At 42.6% G+C, this 26,417-nt stretch overlaps 1 protein-coding gene and 2 long non-coding RNA genes across 3 annotated transcripts; 2 read left to right on the top strand and 1 right to left on the bottom strand.

Moving 5' to 3' along the window:
- Positions 1–4,616: 4,616 nt before the first annotated feature.
- Positions 4,617–5,213, top strand: LOC126690808 (uncharacterized). Its single transcript, XR_007644743.1, has 2 exons — positions 4,617–4,668; positions 4,761–5,213. It is a non-coding gene; the product is annotated as an uncharacterized LOC126690808 (long non-coding RNA).
- Positions 5,214–6,321: 1,108 nt separating this feature from the next.
- LOC126690807 (uncharacterized) lies at positions 6,322–7,275 on the bottom strand. The gene is made up of 3 exons (XR_007644742.1): positions 6,987–7,275; positions 6,846–6,909; positions 6,322–6,702 (listed from the first exon to the last, which is right to left on the bottom strand). It is a non-coding gene; the product is annotated as an uncharacterized LOC126690807 (long non-coding RNA).
- Positions 7,276–22,633: 15,358 nt separating this feature from the next.
- On the top strand, positions 22,634–23,446 carry LOC126690953 (uncharacterized). Its single transcript, XM_050386051.1, has one exon. The coding sequence runs from the start codon at positions 22,634–22,636 to the stop codon at positions 23,444–23,446; it is 813 nt and encodes a 270-aa protein (XP_050242008.1).
- The last annotated feature ends 2,971 nt before the right edge of the window (positions 23,447–26,417 follow it).

The following is a 26,417-nucleotide window of genomic DNA, read 5'->3' as shown; positions in this document are numbered from 1 at the left end:
GACTTGATTAAGTCGCCACACAGTCGCCAGCTCAAGCCGCCAAAGCACTCAAGAACAAAAATTTGAAAAATTTTTCTAAGTGTTTTTCGCGACTGGAAGGTCTACCCACGAGTGAGTCGCGAGCTGAGCCGCGAAAATCTCTGAGTGAACCTCGCGACTGGACCTTCCACTCGCGAACAAGTCACCAAACATGACCAGCGAAGATGCGACTGAGGCTCGCGACTTGACATACCCGCGATTGAGCCGCCAAAACAGGGCAAAACAGGATTTTTGAAATTTTCAGATTTTTCAAACAAAATACTTTCCAAAAACACCTAAAACACTCAAAAATCTTTTTGTGCATGAATTAACAAAGATTGAGCATGTGAAAACACATTTCACCAAGTACAATCACACAAATGAATATGGCATTTATTGAACATAAACTTGTGTGTTGTGTGTGGATATCAACAATGAGATAGTCCTTCGTCTAATGTGAAGCTTCAATGATCGATTCAACCAAGGCATACACAATTAGTACTAGATCATGTGACCTATCTCAATTATAGAAATATGTATATATGACCTCCCACAAAACTTGATAACATGACTTGAAGTTTTACATTTTACTCCACTTTTAATCATAACATTTGATCTTTTTGATCTTTTGAGGCAATCACCTCTCATTGTGAGAGTGATATTTGACATTTCACTTTAATGAACAAGCCTTTGGCTTTCTGAATAAATATTCACTTTAATATAAGGTCGCTTACCCTTTTTCCTAGTCGAATACTAGAATGTGCGACAGGCTTTTGCAGCTCAATATCTCTTTTCATTTGGAGATTTACATTTGGTGAGCTCTTTTTAGCAAAACAAAAATAAAGAGTGGGAAGATATATAGACACAAGTCTATGCATGTCTCAAGATCAACATAACCATTCACTAATCATTCATGACAAGTTTGAAGATCTATTTACAACAATCACATAAATTTCAAGATTTTTCCCACAGTGATATAAGTGCATGAAAACAAGTAATGCTCGAAAATGCACAAAGCCATTAGCACAAAGGTACAAGACAAAACAAGTTTTGAGACAAAACTCAACAAAGTCAATCAAGCTTTTTGATTTTCTAATTTTTTATGTGATTTTTGGATTTTTTAAACAAGAAACAAAAAGATTGATAAAACAAAATTAAAAATATTCACAAGTAGACAAGCAAACAACCAACATAAAAAACAGCAAGCAAACCAAACAAACATTGTCACAAAGCATAGGAAGTATTAATGCATGGACATGTTGTAATGCTTATGTATGAGTACTCTTTTTCACCCACACGTCACTTGCGTTTGGGGTGATTTCCTTATAGGATTGGGTACGGGAGTTAGGGCTTTCAAACCTTCGTGAGAAGCTTTCTAAGCAGTTGGTGAATGCACCAATCATCTTCATCACGTTCATCATTCCGGGATCTCCATTTTGATCTCTAGATTGATCACCTGCCAAATTCTCCTATCATTTCTGGGTCCTCCTGACCTTTGAGGAGTTGCACTGTTCTTTGCTCTCAGCTTTTGGTAATTTGGTCGAGTATGCCCTTGAAGTCCGCAATAATGGTACACATAAGTTCCTCTAGGACCTCTTTGTGGTCGTGGACGTGACTTGGCACGAGATTCAGACCTGCCCACAGACTGATTACGGGGATTCAGCATCCGTTGGTTCACCACATTCTTCTTCTCCTCCACCTCGAGCTTCTCACCAGTAAGGTCAGCTACAACTGGATCTTTGGCCTTTACAAACTTCACTTCTTTAGTGACATTTCCAGATGAACTACTTCCTCCGGTATATCCCAATCCGGATTTGTCTGAAAAGTTCTTTTGAGATGATATAACATCATCTAGCTTCTTGGTGGTGACCCTCTCTATTTTAGCATTCTCTTGCACAACCTCATTCTCAAGAAATCTCACTTTTGTGTAAGTTTCGGACAACTCACCATTCAGTGTTTCTATCTTACATTTGGCCTTCCTATATCGAATTAGGAGACTTTTGTAGTCCTCCTCAGCCTTCTTCATTTTTCTCACAGCAGCCTTGGCCACCCTTGTGTACTCACTCGACTTCTCCAAGAGTGAGTTATAATTCTCTTGAAGATTTGCTGTGCTTTCATCTTCTTCAGCATCTGATTCTTCAACAATTCCTAGTGATTCATCATCACTATGTTCTCCAAGGTCTCGTACAAGCAGATTCAACTCATCTGAAGACTCAACATGAGCAATAGTCATAAAAGCCGAATAGTTCCCCTCTCCATCACAGCTCTCTTCAGATTCTGAGTCAGACGAATCCGAGTCACTTAAGGTCGTGGCATACACTTTACCTTTCGATTTCAGATAATTCGGACATTCCTTCTTAAAGTGTCCATGCCCGTTACATTCGAAACAAGTGACACCTTGTGTGGGTTGGGATTCTTTTCCATCTTTCTTTTTGAATTCCCTCTTCTCCCTTCCAGAACTTTGGAATTTTCTTTTATCAACAAATTTGCCATTATTTTTGAATTTCAAGAACTTTCTGAAATTTTTGACAAGGTATACAACATCTTTGTCAACCACATCTTCTCCCGATGAGTCTTGATCTTCCACCTTCTCATTAATGGTCTTTAGAGTAAGAGATTTACTCTTCCGTTGATTGGGCAGCGACATCTCATAAGTCTGCAGAGAACCAACCAGCTCCTGTACTTTGATGTCATCAAGGTCCTTGCTCTCTTCAATTGCTGTCACTTTAGCACGAAAACTTTCCGGCAATGATCGAAGGATCTTCCTTACAATCTTTGAGTCCTCCGTTTTCTCCCCCAAGTTGAACTTACTGACCACCACCTCATTTAGCTTCCCATAGAAAGAGTCAAAAGACTCACCCTCACTCATTTTGAGCTCCTCAAACCGAGGGGTCAGCATTTGCAACTTGGTGTCTTTCACTTTCTTCGTGCCTTCATAGGTGGTTTCCAAAATCTCCCATGCTTCTTTGGCAACGGTAATATGAGAAATCCTGTGAAATTCATCTGGAGACACATCACAGAAAATAGCATTGAGTGCTTTACTGTTAGCATTAGATGCAGCAAGTGCTGCCTTATCCCATGTGGATTTGGCTGCCTCAGGTTTGGTCCAACCAATCTCAACAGTATCCCAAACGGATTCATCAATAGAACACAGAAAAGCTCTCATGCGAACCTTCCAAAAAGCATAATTACTACCATCAAAATATGGAGGTGCATTTAGGGATTGAGACCTATCCATCTCAAAAGGGAGTCAAGGATCACACAATGGTAATGAAACCAATAGCAGTGTACCCGCTCTGATACCAAATGAAAGTTCAAAAACGTGTACAAAACACGTTTGAACGTTTAGACCCCCAAATTACAACTTAACCAATTCAAGCAATATGTGAAACAACAAGTGTGCGGAAACTTAACATATGCTATAATATGAAATTGGTTAAAAAACTATCTAAGCCAAAACAGAATAAAATCCACAGCAGATAATATAAAGGCAAAGATAGAGAGGAAGGAAGATGCAAACACAAAGACAACACGCGATGTGTTATCGAAGAGGAAACCGAAGCCCTCGGCGTAAAACCTCTCCGCCGCCCTCCAAGCGGTAAATAATCCACTAGAAAATACAGTTGGGATACAAGGACAGCAATAGACCCTCCAAGCCTAATCTACCCAGTGCATCTAAGCCCTCCAAGCTTCTTGCTCCAACGAGGTTGCGCCGAACCTTTTTCTTTTCTAGCTTCCCGGATTCCGCTACTAGACCGTAGCATCAACCAATGAAGATTGGTTCCTTCTTAACTGCTTCCCAGAAATCCAAACAACTGTCTCACAGTGATGATGATGGTGAGAACCAGGTTTGGTATAATGCCTCTCAAGGTTTTGACAATGGAGAGGAAGAGAGATGAGAAATTTGAAGAGACTCTAAGGTATAGATTGTGGGTGAAACAATCTGTTTTTTCTTTAGGGTTTCTCTCTCAAAATTCTCTCTGGAAGCTCTCTTTCAATCGTGGGTAAAAGGGGTATTTATACTGGAGTGGGAGAGGAATGTGGAACGTCAGGTTTTACAAAACAGGGGTGGCTCGCGGCTTGACTAAGTCGCGAGATCCAGTCGCGAGTTAACCGTATGGCCAGTTGTCCTGTTTTGTCCTGTAGTGCTCCAGCTAGCATGACTGTTCATCTTCCAGCATGCTTGGCACGTGTGCTGCTTCTGGCGGCTTGCAGCCGCGAGTCACCCGCGAGTCCCAACCGCGAGTCTCTATTTTCTTGCACACTCTTGAGCAATCTTCACTCTATCTCACTCACTACCCTTACAACAAACCCACCTAAATACAGGGTTACTAAATGCTGAATTACAAGCAAATTTGGTACGGAATAAAGCCAATTAGATGGTTGAATAAATTCAACCTTACAATTGTTTTCCACTAATTTTTGTTGGAAAACAAATCTATCTCATAATAAGCTAAAATAAAAGAAGTTAGGAGATAATTTTTCAACTTATTTAAAGTTTCTACTAAACATAAAAAATAAAATAGTTTTATAGAAACGCCTATGCCTCAAACATACCAATGTACTTCGGTTTTATAGAAACGCCTATGCCTCAAACGCCAATCTCAGGTTGCAGCAACGCCTATGCCTCAAACATACCAAAATAAAATGGTAAGAATTGTTTTGATAAGGTGTCAATGATTTGTGCAACTAGGTTTATCAACCTATAACACCTCCACAATTTTTTGTTACAATTTTCTTAGGTTTGGATCCTCTGCAACGACTGTGGGAAAACGTCAGAGGTGAATTTTCACATTGTGGCTCACAAGTGCTTAAAATGTAAATCCTACAACACAAGGCAGACACAAGGAGGGCCTATTTCATACTCATCTAGGATTGCTGAGAGGGTGCAGTGACATATTTTTTCATGCTAGATAGGATTACCAAGACAGTGAGATGATCGACTTAAGTTATCTGAGGTATCACTATCTCAAGGTTCAAATGCAACAGTTCCATAACAGCAGCGACTTCTACCTAAGGGGAAGAGTGGGGGTATTAATTTTTCTATTCCTCTCTTCCTTTGTTGGGTAATATGTGCATTCCTGGGCTTATAATTAGTTACTCTAATAAATTACCTTTTCAAAGAATGTAATCCAATGTACTTCGGCTTTACAGATGTAGAAATGGAGTTTGTTTTTATTTTGAGATTTCGATAATCATGTGTGTGATCCAAGAATGAATCATCATTTTCTCTTGAAAATAATTTGGAGAGGTAAGACAAATTTTTATGTGAACCATGTGATAAACTTTTATATGAAAGTTTGTGAAGCCCATGGAAACAAGTATTTAAAAGAGGCAAGGATATCATGTGAATTTCGAATTCTCGATGGTTGGGGCTTTCTATTTATAGGTGCACAAACAGAATATATGATGACGTGCAACCGTTGATTTAAAGTGCTTGGATTTGGCTACTCACAAATTCTAGTATTAGAAGATTTTTATTTTTTATGAGGAAATAAGAAATAGTTAATACTTGAAAAATGCTGAAATTACAAACTTTTTTACAAATTGTTGATATGGTGAGTAGTTATTGGTAAGTAAAAAAATGATGTTAGTGATACGTTTAGATCAATAATTTGTAAAAATATTATAAATGATGCATTTGGTGTTTGGATAAGCTGTTGAACTTTTAAATTTAGAATGAATGTTTGTAAAAAAGACTAAAAAGTTATAAGAAGTTGTTGCGAAATTGAGTTTTGGATTTTAAAAACAATTTTTTAGTCTCCAAATCCCCTAACCAAACGAGCCCAAAATAGTTTGTGGAAGAGATTACAATCTGCAGGGGTTTTTTTATTTTTTATTTTTAGATTTTGATTGTAGGTGAGGAGAAGATATTATCGAATGTCTCCTTAATTACCCAGATCAGTGACACCGCCTAAAAGCCAAAAAGCCAAAAAGAGTGAACTTTGAGTTTTTTGGACTTTGGAGCACTACTTTTTCTCTCTTGTTGACAATGAGAATAATAATTCTACCGTCACGGGGGCGAAAATAAGTCACTAGTGGCAGGCTGACAGCCCAATTAGGACTGATTATAACAGATAGCTTACCTTGTATAAATCTCTATAGATAACTATGTATTATTTGTAAAACTTTCCTTCTTTAAGACTGATTATATATAGTTATATATACATGTAAACTCCTTTGTTGAGTCGTAGGGAAGGTTTTTTTTGATAATTTAATAGCTACAATGGCTAAAGAGAATAAAAACATAGAGAAGTGCTATTCAGGCTACAGAGCTCCTGGGTAAGTTGTAAGGAATGTGTAAGTTGTAAGGAAGGTTTTAGATTTTTAATAAAATCAATTCCTTTTTACAATTTTGCGGTTTCAGCCTAGAAAGAAAATCAAATAGTATGATTAATCTTTCTTTCTAAGATAAGTGTGAGGAGCTTAAGGTGCAGTCTTAAGCTCATGCATGGTGGTGTAATCCGTGAGGTGCAATTGGCTTTTTGGTCCTTCTTTTTGCACCGCACCGACGTCATTGGTGCTCATTTTTATTAAACCGCACCGTCCTTTTGAAAATTTTGTGCAGACAGGTTGGCCTAATTTGCTTTAGGCCCGCCAAACATGCAGATGCAGTGCGGTCGGTCTGGTTGATTGGTTTGCTGATCAACCAGAAACATGGCTGTATTTCTACCATTTACAAATCTATACAGCAGAAAGCAGCAATCAATCACTCACAAGATACAAAACAAACATGTACCGCACGTATATGAGAGGGATACACAAAAATCATAATACTAAATTACTAATAGCCATTGGAACTAAAACGGTGAACTGAAAATACTAACCTCATTCTCATTTATAACTTTGTCTGAACTTGAGGAAAACAAGGGGATATCCAATCAATTTAACCTGCAAACATGAAAACCCAAATTTTTTTTCAAAGAAATTTCTATATTAATGAGAGAGAGAGAGAGAGAGGAAATTACTTGAATACAAGATTGAGGTGAACAAGGCCCAAACAACAGCACAGAAGATCGGAGAGAAAGAAAGGCCAAAGAAATGGATCATACAATAGGGGATATATTAGAGAGAGGTTGAACCTTCTTGAAAAAGAAGTGGAGATTGAAGAGAGGGAGAGAGGGGGAAAATTACTTGAATACATGATTGAGGAGAATGGGGCCCAACCAACATCTTTGAGATCTAAGAGTCTAATCACTGAAAAACTAAATTTGGAGAAAGAAAGAGAGAAAGGGATCATACGATAGGATATATGAGAGATAGGGTTGAATCTTCTTGAAAAAGAAGTGAAGATTGAATCATTATTATGATTAAATCTTCAAACCAAAACAATGTCGTTTTTTAGACATGAAATGACGTAATTTCATCATCTAACACGTCATTGTTTTGTATGAGTATATGATATATATATATATATATATATATATATATATATATATATATTTCCATCGATGGATGCACTGTGGACTATTGGTATCAATGCATCCATCGGTGTCAGTTTCTTAAAATTTTCACCGATTACTATAACCGATTTTGTAGTCGCCCCATTTGGTTGTTAGTGTAGTCGATTTGTCCACTCTAAGCCAATTCATTACTGTATATTTTTTTTCTCTCAATTTATTATATGGTAGTCATTTAAATGAATATTCTATTTAACTCAGTTTAACAATAAAGTGTTAATTTTTTTAAAAATTTCAAAAGAATTAGTTAATAAAAAAAATCCACCTTAAGTTAATTTATTGCTGTTTTTTTATTAAAAAATTTATTAACTGATATTTGTTAGGGATAGAAGATTGCCTTTGGGAAGGATGCAATTAATAACAATAAGTTCTACCAACCAAAAATAATTAATTTGACAATTCTCATAATAAAAATGTTGATATACAGTGTATAATGCTTTTCCCTTTACAGATTTCGAAAATATGATTGGTATGCAGTCTTACATTTAATAAAAATATAATTTGTTTGGGGAAACAATTAATAAGAAAAAGTTTGGGATGAAGATTTTATATTATGGGTGTGTTTGGATTGAACTTATTTTTGCTGAAATTGAAAATTGAAAACACTGTAACAAAATAATTTTTAAATGTATGAATAGTGTCGTGGGATTCGTAAATAGTGCATGAATAGTATCAGAATAGTGCGTGAACAGTGACATTTGTCTCATGAACAGTAAATTTTGTCTCCTCCATTAAACGTGTGAAAGCAAAAAAAATAAAAAATAAAAAATAAAATAAAAAGAAGAAGAAGAAGAGGAAAACGCGATGCAGGATTCAGTGGAAACGCTGAATCCAAACCCACACTATAGGTCCAATCGAAGTTTTATTTATTTATTGATGAAAGTCTGTATATCCTAAGTTAATAGGATATTGTTAGCCTTGTAATGGACTGCAATTCAAGACGCTGGTATGTGTCATTTTTTTATATGCTTTTTCATTTCACACACATATATATTGTATATATATTGTGTTAAAAATCTAGAGTTTCTCTATCACTAAGTAAGTTCTCTCTGGAACCCAGGGAAGCTTCCCTTAGGTTGTAGAATTGTCGTTCCTTGTGTAAGGATTACTTTTTACCTCAAGTAAACATGTTTTACTTGGAGGTTTCTTGGGGGACTATCTCTTTTCATTTCTTTTCCTTTCTCTAGTGTATGGGAGAAACGGAAGGGTTGGAGTGACTCTGAGATGGATAGCTTGGCCAAGCATTGGCAGAAGTTGTCGTTGAATGATAGAGAGGAGAAAAACCTAGAACTACCCAATGAGTATTCAACTATTGAATTCATCCTGGCTGCGAAATTCCTAACAAAAAGGGCTTTGACTGTTGAGGCAGTAATTAAAACTTTTAGCCCTTTGTGGTGATCTGTGAGGGGGTTTGAGGTGAGAAGAGCAGGAGATCATGTCTTATTGTTTGTGTTTGACCATAAGGAGGAAGTAGAGAAAATTTTAAGCAACGCGCCATAGAGCTTTGATAAACACCTGGTGGTGATACAGTGGTGTAAGAACCAAGTACGAGACTTCTGGGCCTTAAATTACTTGGGCTCACAATTTATTTGTAGTGGGTTTGAGGATTTCCTACTTTGGGTCGTTCTCGGCAGAGAGACTCAAAGCAACACTCAGTTTATTCTTTCTCACTTGATGGTTTTCTCTCAATTTTTCTGAACCCCTTCTTCTCCCCAATTTCTTCTATTTATAGCCAAGGTTAGTGGGGAGATTATGATTACAGCCACCGTTAGTGCTACCTAGGGTCCAATATTATCTGGTTAAAGTGGATGTTTAGGTGAGAAGGCGGTGCAGCATTTATGACCTTGGAACTTGGTTCCTGCTTGATAGATTATGTTCGGCAACTCAGTTTCCTGTGCATCTCATGAGTTTCCCGTGCATATCATGACTTTCTCGGACACGGCCAATTCGCTTGCCCGGGAAAGTTAAACCGATCGTCTGTTGGAACTCAGACCCCAAAACTTGTTTTCACGTTAAGGCAGTTTCAAGAAGGGCGTAGGGTAATTGGACCTTTCTGCTGGGCCTGCATCCAAAACCGGTAAGGGCCTGGGCCCAGGACCTGTATGGGCTTGGGTTTAATGCCGGTATGGGCTTTGGGGTCTAGGTGTCGTACATTAGCCCCCCCTTGATTCATACTCAGTCACCGAGAAGAATCAAGGAGTTGCCTGGGACTTTTGACCTCGGGAATCTTATAGCCTGGGACTCGTGACTACGGCTTCTCATTAATATCCATCTCAAAAGACGCGCCGTTTCGCAGCGCCAGATGCAGTCGCCATTATTGCCTGTCGGTTCGTGAACCGAAACGGCGCGTGAATCACTTACGTTTGGCATTCGATGGGCCGCTCGTAAATCGTGCCAATTTATTGCTTGATTAAACGTTTCTTCTCCCGCCTTTCCTTTTGGCTCTATAACTAGTCCCCCTCTGAACATCATTTCATTTTTCCTTCGCCTCTAATTTTTTGCGCTTACTCTCTGCCGACCAAATCACTGTGCGCTTACTCGCTTGCCCAGTGCTCCTTTCCTCCTTAGAACCCAAAGTAAGTTTTTCTACCCCTTCCAGTTCCTTCAGCTTTATTTCTTCAAGTTCCCCTTTTGTAGTTTTAGTCACTATAGATGGGTTACTCTTACCTTCTAGAATCCCCGGCTGCTTTAGCCACCTTTAGGAGTAAATTTAATGTTCCCGATGACGTGGATGTGGCCTACTGCCACGAGAGTGATATTGAACTCCACCGAGGGCGGGGCATAGCCTTTTTCCCTTTGATGTCAATTTTAGAAGGAGGGGTTAGGTTCCCCGTGGATCCCCTCTTGATAAACGCACTTACATACTACGGGCTGTGTCCTGACCAGCTTCCACCCAACTTTTACCGGGTAGTTAGCTGCGTCAATAAGTTGAATCATACTTTTAACTTACAGTTAAACCACCATGACATTAACCACATGTATAGCCTCTGTGGGAACAAATCCACCAACTATTACTTAAAGACAAGAGATAATCGGGTACGGCTGATATCATGCCTACCTGACTCGAACAGGAACTCCGCCGGGGAGTTTGTTAGGGTGCGCGGCAATTGGTTTGCCGGGGACGTCCCTTGCCCCCTTTCACGGTGTGAAGTGGGTTCGTACTATTCCCTTAATATAACTGCTTTCCTATGCTTCTCTTTTCCTTCTTATTGTTAGATATTAATGCGATACTTGCTCTTTTGCAGACGGCAAGGTGTTCGTTCCGGACCTCAGACCCGTCCACGTCAAGGATCTGAACTTCGTCCTCCGTTCCGAGATATACGTGCATTGGGACGGACAACTCCGGGCCTCGCATTTGATCCTCGGAGTAGAGCCAGTTTACTCTACTTGGCAGACCTTCAAGCAGGCATTATTAGTTGACAGCCCCCTGCTATCATATATAGACGTCCGGTACGTAAACTTTTTGCCTCCGAAACTTACAACCGGGGAGGCAAGAGAATTTGGTCGGCGGTTCACTGCCTCAGACGAGCTAGCTCCCTTGCGAGACGAGTCTGCGGAACGGGTATCTCAGCACCTTAGAGAGATAGCCCACGAAGCCATACAGCAAGGAGACCAAGCCCAAGAGCAGCCCAATCCCGAGAATCCACCTGCCGAGCCTCAACAGCAAGTGATAGAACCGGCTGCTTTGCTAGCTGAAGCTATCCAACCCGGTGCAAGGATGGTGTCTAGGAGAGTCATGACCATCGACCGGTTTGTGCCCGGTGCCCGGTAGCCCAATCAACCCCCGCCTGCTCAAGGCCGGGGTTAAGTGTCTCAGCCTCCACCCCCTTCGCAGTCTGGACGGGCTCGTAAGAAGCAAAAAGTGACCGATCAACCTTCCACGGGTCCGGGGGATGCCGCAGTCCAGACTCCTCCCCAACTAGCAGGAGGAATTGTTATCCGTAAGCCACCGACCCAAGCTGGCATTGGGGTTGCGTCCTCTTTTCAGGTGGCTCCAGCATGGAAGCCAAAGTTTCTGTTGGACGGCAAACCACTGCCCTCAACCGCATGTGTTCGGGTGTGGGAGAAGGGAGAGGGCGGCCGTATTGCCCAAACTTTGGCCGAAGGTCTCCTTCTTCCCGAGGACGTGCATGCCTTTGAGGAGGGATCCGAGGAGTCTGTGGGGCGCCGGTTAGAGTGGCACGCCATTGCGGTAATTACTTAGCTTCTTCGTTTTCTTTCCATGCATCTTTTTCTGCCTCTTTATTAATTTTTGGGTTTGCCAGGCTGCTCAACTGGGTCACATAGTAGCCAGCCGGACACGGGATCTGGCCGAGGAAGTAGAGCGCGAGATGGGTGCGCGGGAGTCGGCAGCCAAAACGGCGAAGGAAAAGCTTAAAGCTGCCGAGTCTGCCGAGAAGAAGGCTGCTGCTGCTGAGAAGAACCGGGCATTGGCCGAGAAGAGGTGTGCGGAGATCCTGGCGAAGCAGAATGAGACGGAGGTCAAGTTAGCCGAAGCCATCAGCCTTAATACCGCCAACGCCGATGAGATAGCCGACCTCAGGGCAGCCTTGGAGGCCGCGGAGCAAAAGTGGTACAACGAGGGCTTCGTTGATGCCGAAAATTCAGCAGAGCCGGTAGTGGCTCGGGCTCGGCATATGGGTTTTGAGGCCGGGTGGTTCGCCGCTCTCCAAGCAATGGGAGCTCCTGAAGATTCGCATCTGAGGGACCCCGGCCAAATTCCGTTTCCGAGCCCTGTCCCTGCCGTCCAGGAAGCCCCGACCGCTATTGACGAGGAGGAAACGGCCAGTATGAGGGAGCTGGTTGAACAAATTGATGCTCACGCTGAGCCCGAGGAAGTGGAAGTCACCAGCATCCCGACTGTGCAGGAGCTTCTTGGTGAAGACCCGCCTTTCCCCCTGACCGTCCAAGTAGAAGTGACAGATCCTGCCCGACCTTCCAACTGATTTCCTTTATTGCCTTTTTGTATTTTTACTTTGTTGTTATCAATTTTCTAATTTCAAAGGTTTATTTGCCTAAGGCACTGGGATGTGGTGCATGAACAATTACTTTTATCTATTTGACGAGTAACATGCTTTCCGTTTGACTTTTATTTTAATCAGTTGCATGAATTTTTGTCAATTGGTTTGTTTCACGGGAATTATGCCAGTGCTTTGGGTCATTTAGCTTAACCGAGAGTCATGCTTTTGTCCTTTGTGTTTTTAGTTATAAGGTCTAAACCCGTTCGTTGGTTCTAATCGAGCCGAGTACCAGGTCTTTGTCCTTAAAGATTTTAGCTGTAAGGTTTCCACCTGCTCGGCGACTTTGACCGAGTCTAGTGTCAGGCTTCTGACCTTAGAGATTTATTTGTAAGGTTTCCACCTGCTCGACGAATATGATCGAGCCAAGGGTCAGGTTTCTGTCCTTAGAGATTTGTTTGTAAGGTTTCCACCTGCTCGGCGAATTTTATCGAGCCGAGGGTCAGGTTTCTGTCGTTAGAGATTTATTTGTAAGGTTTCCACCTGCTCGGCGAATTTTATCGAGCCGAGGGTCAGGTTTCTGTCCTTAGAGATTTATTTGTAAGGTTTCCACCTGCTCGGCGAATATGATCGAGCCGAGGGTCAGGTTTCTGTCCTTAGAGATATTATTTGCAATTCTCTTGGTACATAGTCGCGAAAATGGCGTATACAAATAAGTTCATCATAATCTTGATTTTAACGAAATACAAGTTGTGGCTTACACGGGTAATTATGCGTAGAATTTCTTTAAGTTGTTGGCGTTCCATGGCCGGGGAAGCGGCCTCTCGTCGAGGTCTTCTAAGTAGTAGGCCCCTGCACCCGCAATGGCTGTAACTCTGTATGGTCCCTCCCAGGTCTGAGCAAGCTTCCCTGCAGCTATATCTCGCATGTTTCCCACAACCTTCCTTAGTACTAGCTCCCCGGCGCTGAATTTCCTCCCCTTTACATTTCGGTTGTATCTTGGAACCAGTTTCTGCTGATACTCGGCGAGCCATATGGATGCGGCCTCTCTGCATTCTTCTAACCAATCCAAACGCTCCATCATCAGGTCGGCGTTCTGGATGGGGTCAAACCCGGCGATCCTTGCGCTGCATAAGCTCACCTCGGTCGGTATCACCGCTTCCGCTCCGTACGTCAGAGAAAATGGGGTTTCCCCCTTGGATCTCCTGGGGGTCGTGCGGTAAGCCCACAATACACTGGGTAGTTCATCTGCCCATCTTCCTTTCGCCCCGTCCAACCTCCTCTTGAGCCTATTCAGAATAGTCTTGTTTACTGCCTCAGCTTAACCGTTGCTTTGTGGGTAAGCGGGGGTTGAATATTTGTTCCTGATGCCGAGTTCGCTGCAGAAGGCCCGAAAGGCTTTGCTGTCGAATTGTAGCCCGTTGTCTGTTACTAGCGCATCTGGCACCCCAAACCTTGTAATAATGTTTTTCCATACGAACTTTTTCACGTCAGTATCCCGGATATTGGCCAGGGCCTCGGCTTCCGCCCACTTCGTGAAGTAATCTACTGCCACCAATACAAAACGGCGGTTCCCCGTTGCTCGGGGGAACGGTCCGAGAATGTCAAGCCCCCACTGTGCGAACGGCCAAGGGCTGCTGACAGGATTCAGGCGCCCTGCAGGCTGATGGATCAGAGGGGCGTGCTTTTGACACTGTTCGCAGCTCCGAACATATTCAGCGGCATCCTTCTGCATCTGAGGCCACCAAAACCCTTGGGTCATCGCTCTGTGTGCCAAAGATCGTCCCCCAACGTGTCCGCCACACACCCCCTCATGTAGCTCCGCCAGAAGCTCCCTGACTTTCTCGGGATGCAAGCACAAAAGGTAAGGGCCAGCAAAGGACCTTCGGTACAATTTGCGGTCCGAGGACAGCCAGTACTGGGGAGCAACCCGACGAATCTTCTTGGCCTCTTTCTCATCCTCCGGAACTATATCCTCGGCAAGAAAATCTATGATCGGTTTCATCCAACACGGATTAGTCACTGCTGCCTGCGCAACCTCTACTCTGGCTTGGCCGGGGACACTCTTCACACTGATACTTGGCTCCCTTATAAGTTCTATTATGACTAACTGAGGCGTGTCCTCCGTAGCCGATGAGGCTAACGTGGCAAGGGAATCGGCGTGCTTATTTTGCGACCGAGCTACCTGGGACACTTTTACTGTTTCGAATTGGCTGATGATCTGCTTGGCCATACTCAGATAAGCCTTCATTCGAGAGTCCCGAGCCTCGAAGTCTCCTGTGATCTGATACACAACCAGCCTAGAGTCCGAGTAAACTTCTACATCTTTTACACCCAGATGCAATACGGCCCTCAAGCCGGCCAGTAGGGCCTCATACTCGGCTTCATTGTTTGAGGCTTTAAATCCCAACCTGAAGGAGTGTTCCAATCGTATGCCCTCAGGGGTAATTATGACAATGCTAGCTCCGGCCCCCATAGCATTTGAGGCGCCGTCCACAAATACCCTCCACGGGCGAATTTCTGCACTACAGATTACTTTGCCATCGTTCTTAGGTGTGAATTCTGCGATGAAATCTGCGAGGACTTGTCCCTTCACCGAGCTCCTAGGTCGGTATCTTATGTCAAACGATCCAAACCGAGTCCCCCATTTGGCAATTCGGCCCGTGAAGTCCGATCTCTTCAACAGTGACTGTAAAGGATACTCAGTGAGAACGAACACCGTGTGAGCCTGGAAGTAATGTGGCAACTTCCTCGTGGCGTGCACCAGGGCCAAAACTAACTTCTCCAAAGGCAAGTACCTTGTCTCAGAAACTACCAAGGTTTTGCTTACGTAATACACTGGCATTTGTACTCCTTGGTCCCTTAGCAACACAGCACTTATGGCATGCTCGGTAACTGAGAGGTACATAAACAAATCCTCTCTGGGCTCCGGGGCCGTCAACCTCGACGCCTTTGCCAAGTATTCCTTCAGCTCTCGGAAAGCCTCGTCACATCCTTCGTCCCAATGAAACCCCTTCCACTTCTTCAGAAGTTGATAGAATGGCCGGCAGCGATCGGCAAACTTGGAGATGAATCAGTTCAGGGCGGCTAACATTCCAGTGAGCACTTGCACCTCCTTAGGATTGCTCGGTGGTTTGAGGCGATTGACGGCCTCTATTTGGTCGGGGTTAGCCTCTATTCCCCGAGGGGAGATCAGATAACCCAGGAATTTGCCAGCCCCCACTCCGAAAGTGCACTTTTCGGCATTCAGGCGCAATTTGTGCCGTCTTAGTATCTCGAATACTCCCCGAAGGTCTTCAGTATGCTGCGACTCTTTTCTGCTTTTTACCACCATGTCGTCGATATAAACTTCAACCGTGCATCGAATTTTTTCTCGGAACATCCTTGTCATCATACGTTGGTAGGTGGCCCCGGCATTCTTTAATCCAAACGGCATGACCTCGTAGTGATAGTTTGCGTTCGGGGATATAAATGCTGTCTTTTCTCGGTCCTCGGGCGCCAAGGCAATCTGGTGGTAGCCTTGGAAGGCATCCAGGAAGCTCATCCTCGGGTGCCCGTACGTGGCATCTACCAGCTGATCAATCTTGGACATTGGGAATGGGTCCTTGGGACACGCTCTGTTCAAATCTGTGAAGTCTACACAAACCCTCCATTTACTGTTCTTCTTCTTCACTACGACAGTGTTTGCTAGCCATCTCGGGAAGAATATTTCTTTTATGACATCGGCTTCCTTCAGCCGTTGGACCTCCAGGTTTACTGCATCGACGTGCTCTTTTGATGCTCTCCTTGGTTTCTGCTTCTTCGGGGGAAATGATGGGTCCACGTTGAGCCTGTGGACAATGAACTCGGGGTCTACTCCGGGCACTTCGTACGGGTTCCATGCGAAAACATCTACGTTCTGCAAACGGAACAACAACATCTCCACCCTTTCCCGGTCATTCATGCTTGTGCCTATCTGAAAATACTTGTCAGTATCTGGAAGAATTCTAACCTTCAGTACCTCTTCGGCCACGTCCGCCCCCGCTTCCCCTCGGGGCCTCTGTAATTGCTATGAATCTTCTTTATCGGCCTGCTCAGCTTGTTCGGGTTGTTCACTTTTCCATGTGTCCGCGGTGATAAGGCACTGTCTCGCCACTTGTTGGTTCCCCCTTACCTCGGCAATTCCATACTCGGTTGGAAATTTTACTTTTACGTGGAGGGTGGACGGGACAGCCTCCATGGCGTGAATCCACGGCCTCCCCAGGATTGCGGTGTACGGCGAGAATGATCGGACTACTATGAAGGTAACTATAACTCCCTTTCCTTCCATATTCACTGGGAGAGAGATTTGACCTTCGGGAATTACGACTCTCCCGTCAAATGAGACTAGCGGCGTGTCATACTTCGCCAAATCTTGGGTCCTTAATCCGAGCCCTTCGAAGAGGTCTGGGTACATGACGTCTGCCCCGCTCCCTTGATCAATCATTACCCTCTTCACCAGAAACCTGCCTATCCGGGCCGTGACCACCAAAGCGTCGTCATGGGGTTGGACTGTTCCTTCCAAATCGTCTTCCCCGAACGAGATGTTAAGCTGTCCAACTTTCTTCTTCTTCTCGGCTGGCCCTCCCCCCGTGCAAGCCACTGTCAATACCCTTTTTGTTGCTATCGTTCCTCTTGGTGCAGCATGGATGACTTCGATTACCCCCAGTGGAGGCGGGAGGGGGTTCCTTTTCTGTTGGATGCCTAGTCCGGCTTCTTGGTGAGCGGAGTCTGCAATGAAGTCTTTCAGGTACTCTGCCTTTACCAGCTGCCCGAGGTGATCCTTTAGTACCCGACACTGCTCGGTGGTGTGTCCCTTGTCTTTGTGGTAGGTGCAGTACAGGTTTTGGTTCCTCCGAGATGGGTCGCCCCCCATTTTGTTTGGCCATCTGAAAAATGGCTCGTTCTTGATCCGCTCCAAGATTTTGTGCACGGGCTCCTTAAATGCCACATTTACCCCTTCGATTTGCACCTCTGGTTCTTGCATTCTGAAGTCTCTCTTTGGTTTTTTCGGCAAAACGCCTTACCGAGATCTCCCAATTAATGGGGCTTTCCCCCTGCTCTGCAGCCGGTCGTCCTCCAGGCGTTTGTACTCCTCTATGCGCCTCATCAGTTGCCTCATATCCTCGGGGGGTCTTTTTGTCAACGACTCCCGTAACTCAGAGTCTTCGGGGAGCCCCATCCTGAAGGTGCTCGCCGCAATTTTCTCATTCCCTCCACCAATCTCGTTGTAGAGTTCCCAGTATCGGCTGACATAACTCCGAAAGGTTTCCCCGACCCTTATCTTCATGGAAAGTAGCGCGTCAACCGGCTGTTGCACTCGGCTACATGTCACAAATCTACTGCCGAATTCTTGTATCAGCTCGGCAAAACTGTGTATGGAGCCTTTCCGTAACCCATTGAACCATCTCAGGGCCGTTGAACCGAGGCTAGAGGGGAACACTTTACACATCAGTGCATCATTGTGCGCATGCAAAGACATCATGTGGATGTAATGACTGACATGCTCCACGGGGTCTGTCCTCCCCTCATAGGAATTGAATGGCGGTCGCGTGAATCTACTCGGCATGGGGGCTCGTTCAATCTCATCGGAGAATGGAGACCGGGCTGCCATCCGCAAGGCTCTGCTCATGGCGTCCATCGCGGCATTGTGGTGCTGCCGCTCCTCCGGCGACTCTGATCCTCGGTCATCATATCCATGCGATCGGGAACGGTCCCGTTGATGACGTGCCTCCCGGGAGTGCCGATGTGACTCTTGAGAACGTGATCGGTCTCGGTATTGTTGCGTACCAGATTGGCTGGAGCCCTCCTCGCCCCGATTTCTCCTTTGTTGGGGGTTGCGGTTCCTTTCGTGGCGCCGATCCCTTGCTTCTAGCTCCAAATCCATTACCAATCTGCGTAACCACTCCAGCTCTCGGTCTCTATCATCATATTACCGATGCGCCGAGACGCCTGAAATCGTCCGGTGTGTCTGGGCCGATCCTTCTCCCAATCCGGACCTTTCCTCTCCTCTTGGATGCTCCCTATCCTCCCGCCATTTCTGCCTTCTCTCCCTCCACGTCGATCCCCGAGAAGATCCTATAGAATTGCTTGGAGCACGCCCTCCTGAATGCTCTTCAGACATCTCCCTTGTTTGAGTCTCAATCGAACCACAGCTTCGTAGGAGAGCCCCACGGTGGGCGCCAATTGTAAGAACCAAGTACGAGACTTCTGGGCCTTAAATTACTTGGGCTCACAATTTATTTGTAGTGGGTTTGAGGATTTCCTACTTTGGGTCGTTCTCGGCAGAGAGACTCAAAGCAACACTCAGTTTATTCTTTCTCACTTGATGGTTTTCTTTCGATTTTTCTGAACCCCTTCTTCTCCCTAATTTCTTCTATTTATAGCCAAGGTTAGTGGGGAGATTATGATTACAGCCATCGTTAGTGCTACCTAGGGTCCAATATTATCTGGTTAAAGTGGATGTTTAGGTGAGAGGGCGGTGCAGCATTTATGACCTTGGAACTTGGTTCCTGCTTGATGGATTATGTTCGGCAACTCAGTTTCCCGTGCATCTCATGAGTTTCCTGTGCATATCATGACTTTCCCGGACACGGTCAATTCGCTTGCCCGGGAAAGTTAAACCGATCGTCTGTTGGAACTCAGACCCCAAAACTTGTTTTCACGTTAAGGCAGTTTCAAGAAGGGCGTAGGGTAATTTGATCTTTCCGCTAGGCCTGCATCCAAAACCGGTAAGGGCCTGGGCCCAGGACCTGTATGGGCTTGGGCTTAATGCCGGTATGGGCTTTGGGGTCTCGGTGCCGTACAAGTGGTATGATAGAGGAGGTTCGATTAGGGTGTTAAGTTTTGATAAGATTCCAGTCTGGGTTCAAGTCCATGATATCCTAGTGAGATTTTTAAACTGTAAGGTTGCTGAAGATTTGTGTGATGTTGTTGGCTCGGTATGCCGAGTGGATGATGTTACTTAAATGGATGGAGGGAGTTTTATGAGGGTTAGGGTTCTTATCGATATTAACAAACCTCTTTGTTAAGGGCGGCGTTTCTCTTCTTCTCAGGGGGAACAAGGGTGGGTTTGTTTTAAATATGAAAGGTTACCAAACCTTTGCTATTGGTGTGGGTGTTTGAGCCATGTGGATAGAGATTGCGGGCTATGGCTAGATAGTGAAGGTTAGTTGAAGAAGGAAGAGTAAGCGTATGGGTCTTGGATTTGTGCCCCACCATTTATTAAGGGAAGTAGTCCGGTGATTATAGTACTGGGTTATTATGAGGCAAGGAAAAAAGAGAGGCAATAGATGAACAACAAAGAACCAAGTCTGATCTTGGTGGTGGTTTTGGGTTTGCAGAAGTCTCTGGTGGTGGTGTACCCAATAGCCGAGGAAGGTGAGGATTTTGAGGAGGAGAATAATGTCAGGGGATTAGGTCTTGAAATTGAGGAGAGGATCACGGGTGGGAGAGTGAAGAAAAACTGAGATACTAGGGAGGATTTTAAGGAAAGAATTGAGGAAATTGATAGGGAATTGAATAAGTTTGGTAAGGATGAAATTTCAAAATTGGGATTTGATAAGGATTTAATTTTGGAGGAAGATGTTAGTGCTGACCACGTAACACAGCTAGATTTTGATCAGATCATGCAAGCTGAGGCGTTGTTTCCTTATGAGGATCATTCTGGGAGCCTGTTGAGTCAGAAGCTGAGTAGGCAGCCACGTGTCAATGAAGCTGATCTGGTAAGTGTCCCAATCACTCAAAATATATAGGGTGATATCACAAATGCCCTAGAAAAACCCAATAACACAGTCACGGTGGAGTTGAGAAATCGAAAGAAGAAGCAAGGTCTGGTTAGTATGGATGAAAACATGATTCCTTCGAGTTTGACAAAGGCGAAGAGACTTTGTAAGGAGGATTGTAGTGGGTTAACAAGTAAGAAAAAAGTGGTTTCTCTCTATGATCAGACTACACTTTCATCAATGGTGGAGGTTGTTAAGCAACCCTGCGAACAATAATGAATCTCTTATGCTAGAACTGTTAGGGGCTTGGGAACCCCTAGACAGAGCAAGAGCTTGGTGATATCATTCAAGCTCAAGGTCCCTTAGTCGTGTTCTTAGTCAAAACATGGATTGATAAAACTAGGTTGCTTTTCATTTGAGACAAGCTCACGTTTGAAGGCTTGTTTGATTTTTCAAGAGAAGGGAGAGGTGGCAGGGTGGCTATCATGTGGAAAAAAGATGTAGATCTTTCGGTTGATATTTACTCGCCTAATCATACAGATGCTATAATAAATAAGGGCAAGGAGGATGAATGGAGGTTCACTGGGTTTTATGATGAACTTGACACAAGAAACCACTACATCTCTTGGGCCACTCTAAGGAAATTAAAATCTGTAAAGTTGAATTTATTCAATCATTTTGTTGGCTTTATTTTATGCCAAATTTTTTTGTAATTCAGTATTTAGAAACCCTGTATTTAGGTGGGAATCATGTAAGGGTAGTGTGTGAGAGAGTGTGAAAAAAAGCTCAAGAGTATGCACTCAAGAAGAGTCTCGCGATTGGATCTTGCGACTGGTGAGTCGTGAAAGGTGGTACACATGTGAAGCATGCAGGGGAGCTGAAGGATCACGCTAGCTGTAGCACTATAGGACAAAATTTCCAGTCTGGCCAGGCAGTTAGCTCGCAACTCATTCCAGTCACGAGCTTAAGTTGCTAGAATGCTCTGCTTGTTAGAAACCTGATTGTTCGCATTCCTCATTCACCCTACTATAAATACCGTTATACCCATGAAATGTAGAGAGCTTTCAGAGAAAATTTTGAGAGAGAAACCATAAAAGAAAAACAAGATTGACTCATCTACAATCTTCATCTTTTGATTCTCCAAATTCCTCTACTCTCACCCTCTCCATTGTTACATCCTTGAGAGGTACATTAGCCAAATCCTTATCTTACCATACCCATATCTATGAGGAGGCATTTTGGTACTTGGGAAGTAGTTTAGAAGGGTAGATTAGGCTTAGGTGCACTGGGTAGATTAGGATTGAAGGGTCTGCTGCTATCCAAGAACAATGAATCTTTTTTCAACAAAGTTTGACAGCTTCACTACCTAGCAGTAGCCCTTTGGCCATTTTGGTCAAAAAAGGGGAGAACTTTGGAGATGAAGGAGTAGCTCTTGAGGGAGAGAACCATTTTAAGGGGGAGAAAAACATTTTGTTTATGTTTTTTTTGTTGTTGTTGTTGTTGTTTGGATTGTTTTAATATAGGCCTACACAGCACTTTTTGTTAAAGCTTTTGGTACATAAACTTATGGATATTTACTGTGCTTTTGTTTAAAGCTTTTGGTACTTTAGTTTATATTCAATATATTGCTTTTGTACCCATGCTTTGTAGCTTAGTACTTATTGTTAATGTTATGCATTTCTTTAAGTACATTACTCTTATGCCCTTGTTGGATTTTATATCTTTGATGCAATTACCTTGTGTTGTTGTATCAGTTGAGTGTTGGACATGCAAATGATACTTTGCATTAAGCTTATTAGCTTGTATGTCTGGATGTTCATTACTTGTGTGAATGATCATTGTGGTCACTATTTATAGTGATTGTTCATTTTTGGTCAAGCCATACTTTATTGTTTTAATCTATATTGCTTGATCACATTGTGCTTGCTCTATATGCATTTTTAGATTTCTGCTTACAATGATCATCTCGTGTTGTTGTTTTTCAGGAAATACTTGTTCGTATGGTTCAAGAGCTTCACAGATTCTAGAGTTAAGTGTGAGTGAGTTTTGTTCAATTGTTCCCAACTCATATGTTCAATTGTTCCCAACTCATATGTTAAGCCTATCCACGAGAGTCATTCCCTCTTCTCTCAATAGTACATTCATCACTCTTATCCCCAAGGTAAAAACCCCTACCAAAGTATCTGAATTTCGATCTATTTCTCTGTGTAACATTGTATATAAGCTTGTTTCAAAGATTGTTGCCAATGGGATGACGGGTTTACTACCTCTTATTATCTTAGAATCATAGAGTGCTTTCCAATTTGATAAGGCAATTTCGGATAATATCCTTGTAGCATTTGAGCCCCTACATCATATGAAAAATCAGAAGTAAAAAAAGGGAGGGTTTATAGCTCTCAAACTTGATATGAGCAAGGCGTATGATAGGGTTAAATGGTGGGTCTTGGAGCTAACCATGAGGAAAATGAGATTTTCTAGTCGGTTGGTGGATTTGATCATGGCTTGTATGGGGTCAGCTTCCTATCAAGTTTTGGTGAATGGTGATCCAAGAGGGGATATTTGGCTAACGAGTGGGATTAGGCAGGATGATCCGCTTTCACCATATCTATTTTTGATATGTTTGGAAGCTCTAAACCAGCAATTACAACATGCAGCCAGATCTAAGGTAATTAGAGGATTCTCTTTGTGTCGAAATGGCCTAAGAATCAGTCACTTGTTCTTTGCCGATGATACCTTGCTGTTTTGCCGTGCATCAAGGGGTGATTTGGAGGTAATTCTTCAATTATTACAGTTGTATGAGCTAGCTTCGGGGCAAAAGTTAAATAGAGAAAAAACTACGGTGTTTTTTAGTAAGGCTACTACAGAAGAACGAAGGGTAGAATTGGTGGAGTTCTTGGGAGTAAATGAGGTTAGGGAGTATGAGAAGTATCTTGGATTACTGGCTGTGGTGGGTCGAAACAAGAAAGAGAGTCTTAATGACATTAGAGAAAGGGTGTGGAATAAGCTTCAAGGGTGGAAAGAGAGGCTTCTATCTCAAGTGGGTAAGGAGGTCTTGCTTAAGGCAGTAGTTCATGCAATCCCCACTTTTGCTATGAGTTACTTCAAGCTTCCAAAGGGACTTATACAAGATATTGAGAGATTGATTGGGAAGTTTTGGTGGGGGGCAACGGGGAGATCAATGCAAAATCCATTGGAAAGATTGGGAGACCTTGTGCAAACCAAAGACTTTGGGTGGAATGGGATTCAAGAATTTAGAGAAGTTCAATGAGGTGATGTTGGCGAAACAAGTGTGGAGGTTGTTAACAGATCACACATACCTGTTCTACCGAGTTTTTAGTGCCAAGTATTTTCCTAATGGCTCAGTCTTGGATGCTAAACCTTCCTTGGGTTCATATGCTTGGCAAAGCATTGTGAAAGCATTACCATTGATCAAATCGTGTATGTTGTGGAGGGTTGGGGATGGCAAGAAAATAAAATTTTTTGGGGAGAGGTGGCTGCCAGGGGAGGAACCAGCTAAGGTGATTTCACCCTCAAATAGTATTTCTACAGATTGGTCTGAATGGTGCTGGTTGGAATGATCAATTGGTGGATGCCATGTTCCTTCCTTTTGAGGCTCAAAGGATCAAAGGTATTCCTATTTTTGTCATAAGCCAGGAAGACTGTGTGTCATGGCCTAAATGTAGAACTAGGTCTTATTCTGTCAGATCGGGTTATCAATTATTGTGTGAAGCTAGGCAACAGGTGCACCATCAAGGTTTATGGATGAGGGAGTTAAAAGATTCTGGAAGAGTATTTGGCATCTCAAGGTGCCAAGTAAGGTTAAAATCTTCCTTTGGCGAGCATGCTCAAGTGCACTTCCTACTAAGGTGGGGTTACACAAAAGAAAGATTATTGATAACAAAATCTATGATCAGTGTTCGTTGGAAATTGAGGATGAAGTTCATGTAATCTGGAGTTGTGACTGTATCCAAATAGTTTGGGAAGCCTCGTTTGCAGCAGCTAGGGTGAAAAACCCGAGGATGAATACCATGTGTGACCTGGTTAGTTTCATACTTGAAGAGACAAGAGAGTTAGAAAAATTTGCAATGGTAGCATGGGAAATATGGCAATGTCGCAACAAGCTTCGAAGCAAGGAAGATAGAACCCCGATCCACAAAATCTATAAATCAGCCTTAACACTCCTAGCTAAGTTCTAGTAGAAGAATCGAGGATAACTGGTCAGTGCCAATCAAGTCCTAATCACTGGAAGCCTCCTCCACCTGATTTAATAAAGGTGAATTTCAATGGTGTAGTTTTTAGTAATTCATATGAGACAAGGGTGGGAGTTATGATTCGGAATGAAAAGGGGGAGGTAAAGGTTGCCTTATTTGAGAAAATAGTGTTGCCATCGTTGGTGGAGGTACTCGAGATGCTGGTTGCTAAGAGAGCTGCCATCTTCGCCAATGAGTTGGGGTTCAAGAATGTCTGCTTTGAGGGTGATGCCGAGGGGGTGGTGAGAAGTGTAAGGGAGGAAGATAGCTCCAATGCATTTGTGGGGCATTTAGTAAAAGACTTTTAGTCTATAGCTGGTTTGTTTCAAACTTATTCTATCTCTCATGTATGGCGGTAGGGTAATAGTGTAGCCCATGCTTTAGTGAGGGAGGCTGGAATGTCTTTTCTTTTACCTATTTGGATGGAGGATGCTCCACCAAATGTTTTGAATTTTGTATCTAAAGATTTGCCTGTTGAATAAATTATCCCTGGATTGGGGGAATTCTTAAACTCTTAAATTGCTGCTAAACATTTATTTTTAGTTAAACAAGTGAAGATATTTCATTAAAGCTTTTACTACAGTAGATATGCATTAGCAAAAACTTGTGCCACATACAATTGGGAGATCCATCCATTGATCCATATTGTAAAAAGAGGGGAAAAAAACCCTAGGAAAAAAAAAAAGAAATCTTCTGTTTGCCCTAACTAGAATGAAACAGTTACCTTTTGATAAAAAAGAAAGAAAGAAAAAAGAATGAAATAGTAGTCTAAAATCTAGCAGAATATGACTGTTGTCATATTATGTTCACCTTTGATTATATCATTTAAGGGAAAAAATGATCTGGTATGAACTTGGGAAACAATAGACTAATAAATAAAACCTATGCATAAATACAAGTTTATCTCGACATGTCAAGTAAAAAAAAAAATCATCTAAATCCATTTGTGCAGGGGCGTAGCCAGAAAATTTTACTTGGGGGAGCCGAATTGTAGTATTGACATATTAACCATAGTTCATATTGAATACAAAATTATTTATTTTGATATATTGTTATATTCTTAAATATTAATGAACATACAAAAATTATATAGTTTATTATAGACAAATACTAAAAAAAAAAAAAAAAAATCCAATAAAAGAATAGTTCACATCAAAATTATGCCCAACAATCTTTAATGGAAAAAAGATAGCAATACAAAAATGTGAACAAAAAAAAAAATCTTAAATACCCTTATGCATATCAACACACACATAGTGGCAGAAGAAAGAAACAAAAATAATACTAATGGTAAAATAACAATGATGATTGATAAAAGAGAGAGAAAAGAAAATGCATTTGCATATTCACTTCTTTGAAGAGTCAAGAAGATGATGTTGCACCAAGAAAAAAAATGGATTAATAATTTTGGTTGAGATAGGAGTTTTTGTGTTGGGAAGAAAGAAAATGGGGCGATGGGCTGGCACTAGCAGCCACAACAAAGCTTTGTAGGTACCTAAAGATGAAAAAAATTGAAATTATGTTGGGAAATGGGTTGTCAATGATGCTAGAGAGTGAGTTATTATCTATTGGATTAATTATAAATTTTTTGAACAATGGAGAAAATCAACTATTAGTCATTATCTTTTGGATTAACTATAAATCTTAGAAATAATTGGGGTGGACATGTAATAAAGTTTTGAATGATTGAGGAGGCTAACTAAAAATCCATTGGACTAACTAGAAATCTTAGAAATAATTGGGGGGTCCGGTTCTAATTTTTTGGGAGGACTATATCCAATTAGTAGTATAGTTGTAGGAGAAAAAAAAAAAAAAATTTGGAGCAATGTAGCTCCGCCCCTGCGTCTGTGGTTTGCTTTTAATAATGAGAAGTTGTTTATTTTGGTTGTTGTTGCTTAGTTTTTCCAATATGTCTATTCAAAATTTTCAGTTGCTTCTTTTTCATGCATCAAATATTCAAATGCAAAGCATGGAATGAATAATGATCAT

Source organism: Quercus robur, chromosome 7 (assembly GCF_932294415.1).
Source record: "Quercus robur chromosome 7, dhQueRobu3.1, whole genome shotgun sequence".
NCBI lineage: Eukaryota > Viridiplantae > Streptophyta > Magnoliopsida > Fagales > Fagaceae > Quercus > Quercus robur.
The sequence above is the reverse complement of the archived record's forward strand: the minus strand, read 5'-3'. Positions and strand labels throughout refer to the sequence as shown.

What these genes read in the sequence shown, in the direction of transcription:
- LOC126690953 (XM_050386051.1), top strand. Translation starts at nt 22,634, where the DNA reads ATGAGGAAAATGAGATTTTCTAGTCGGTTGGTGGATTTGATCATGGCT.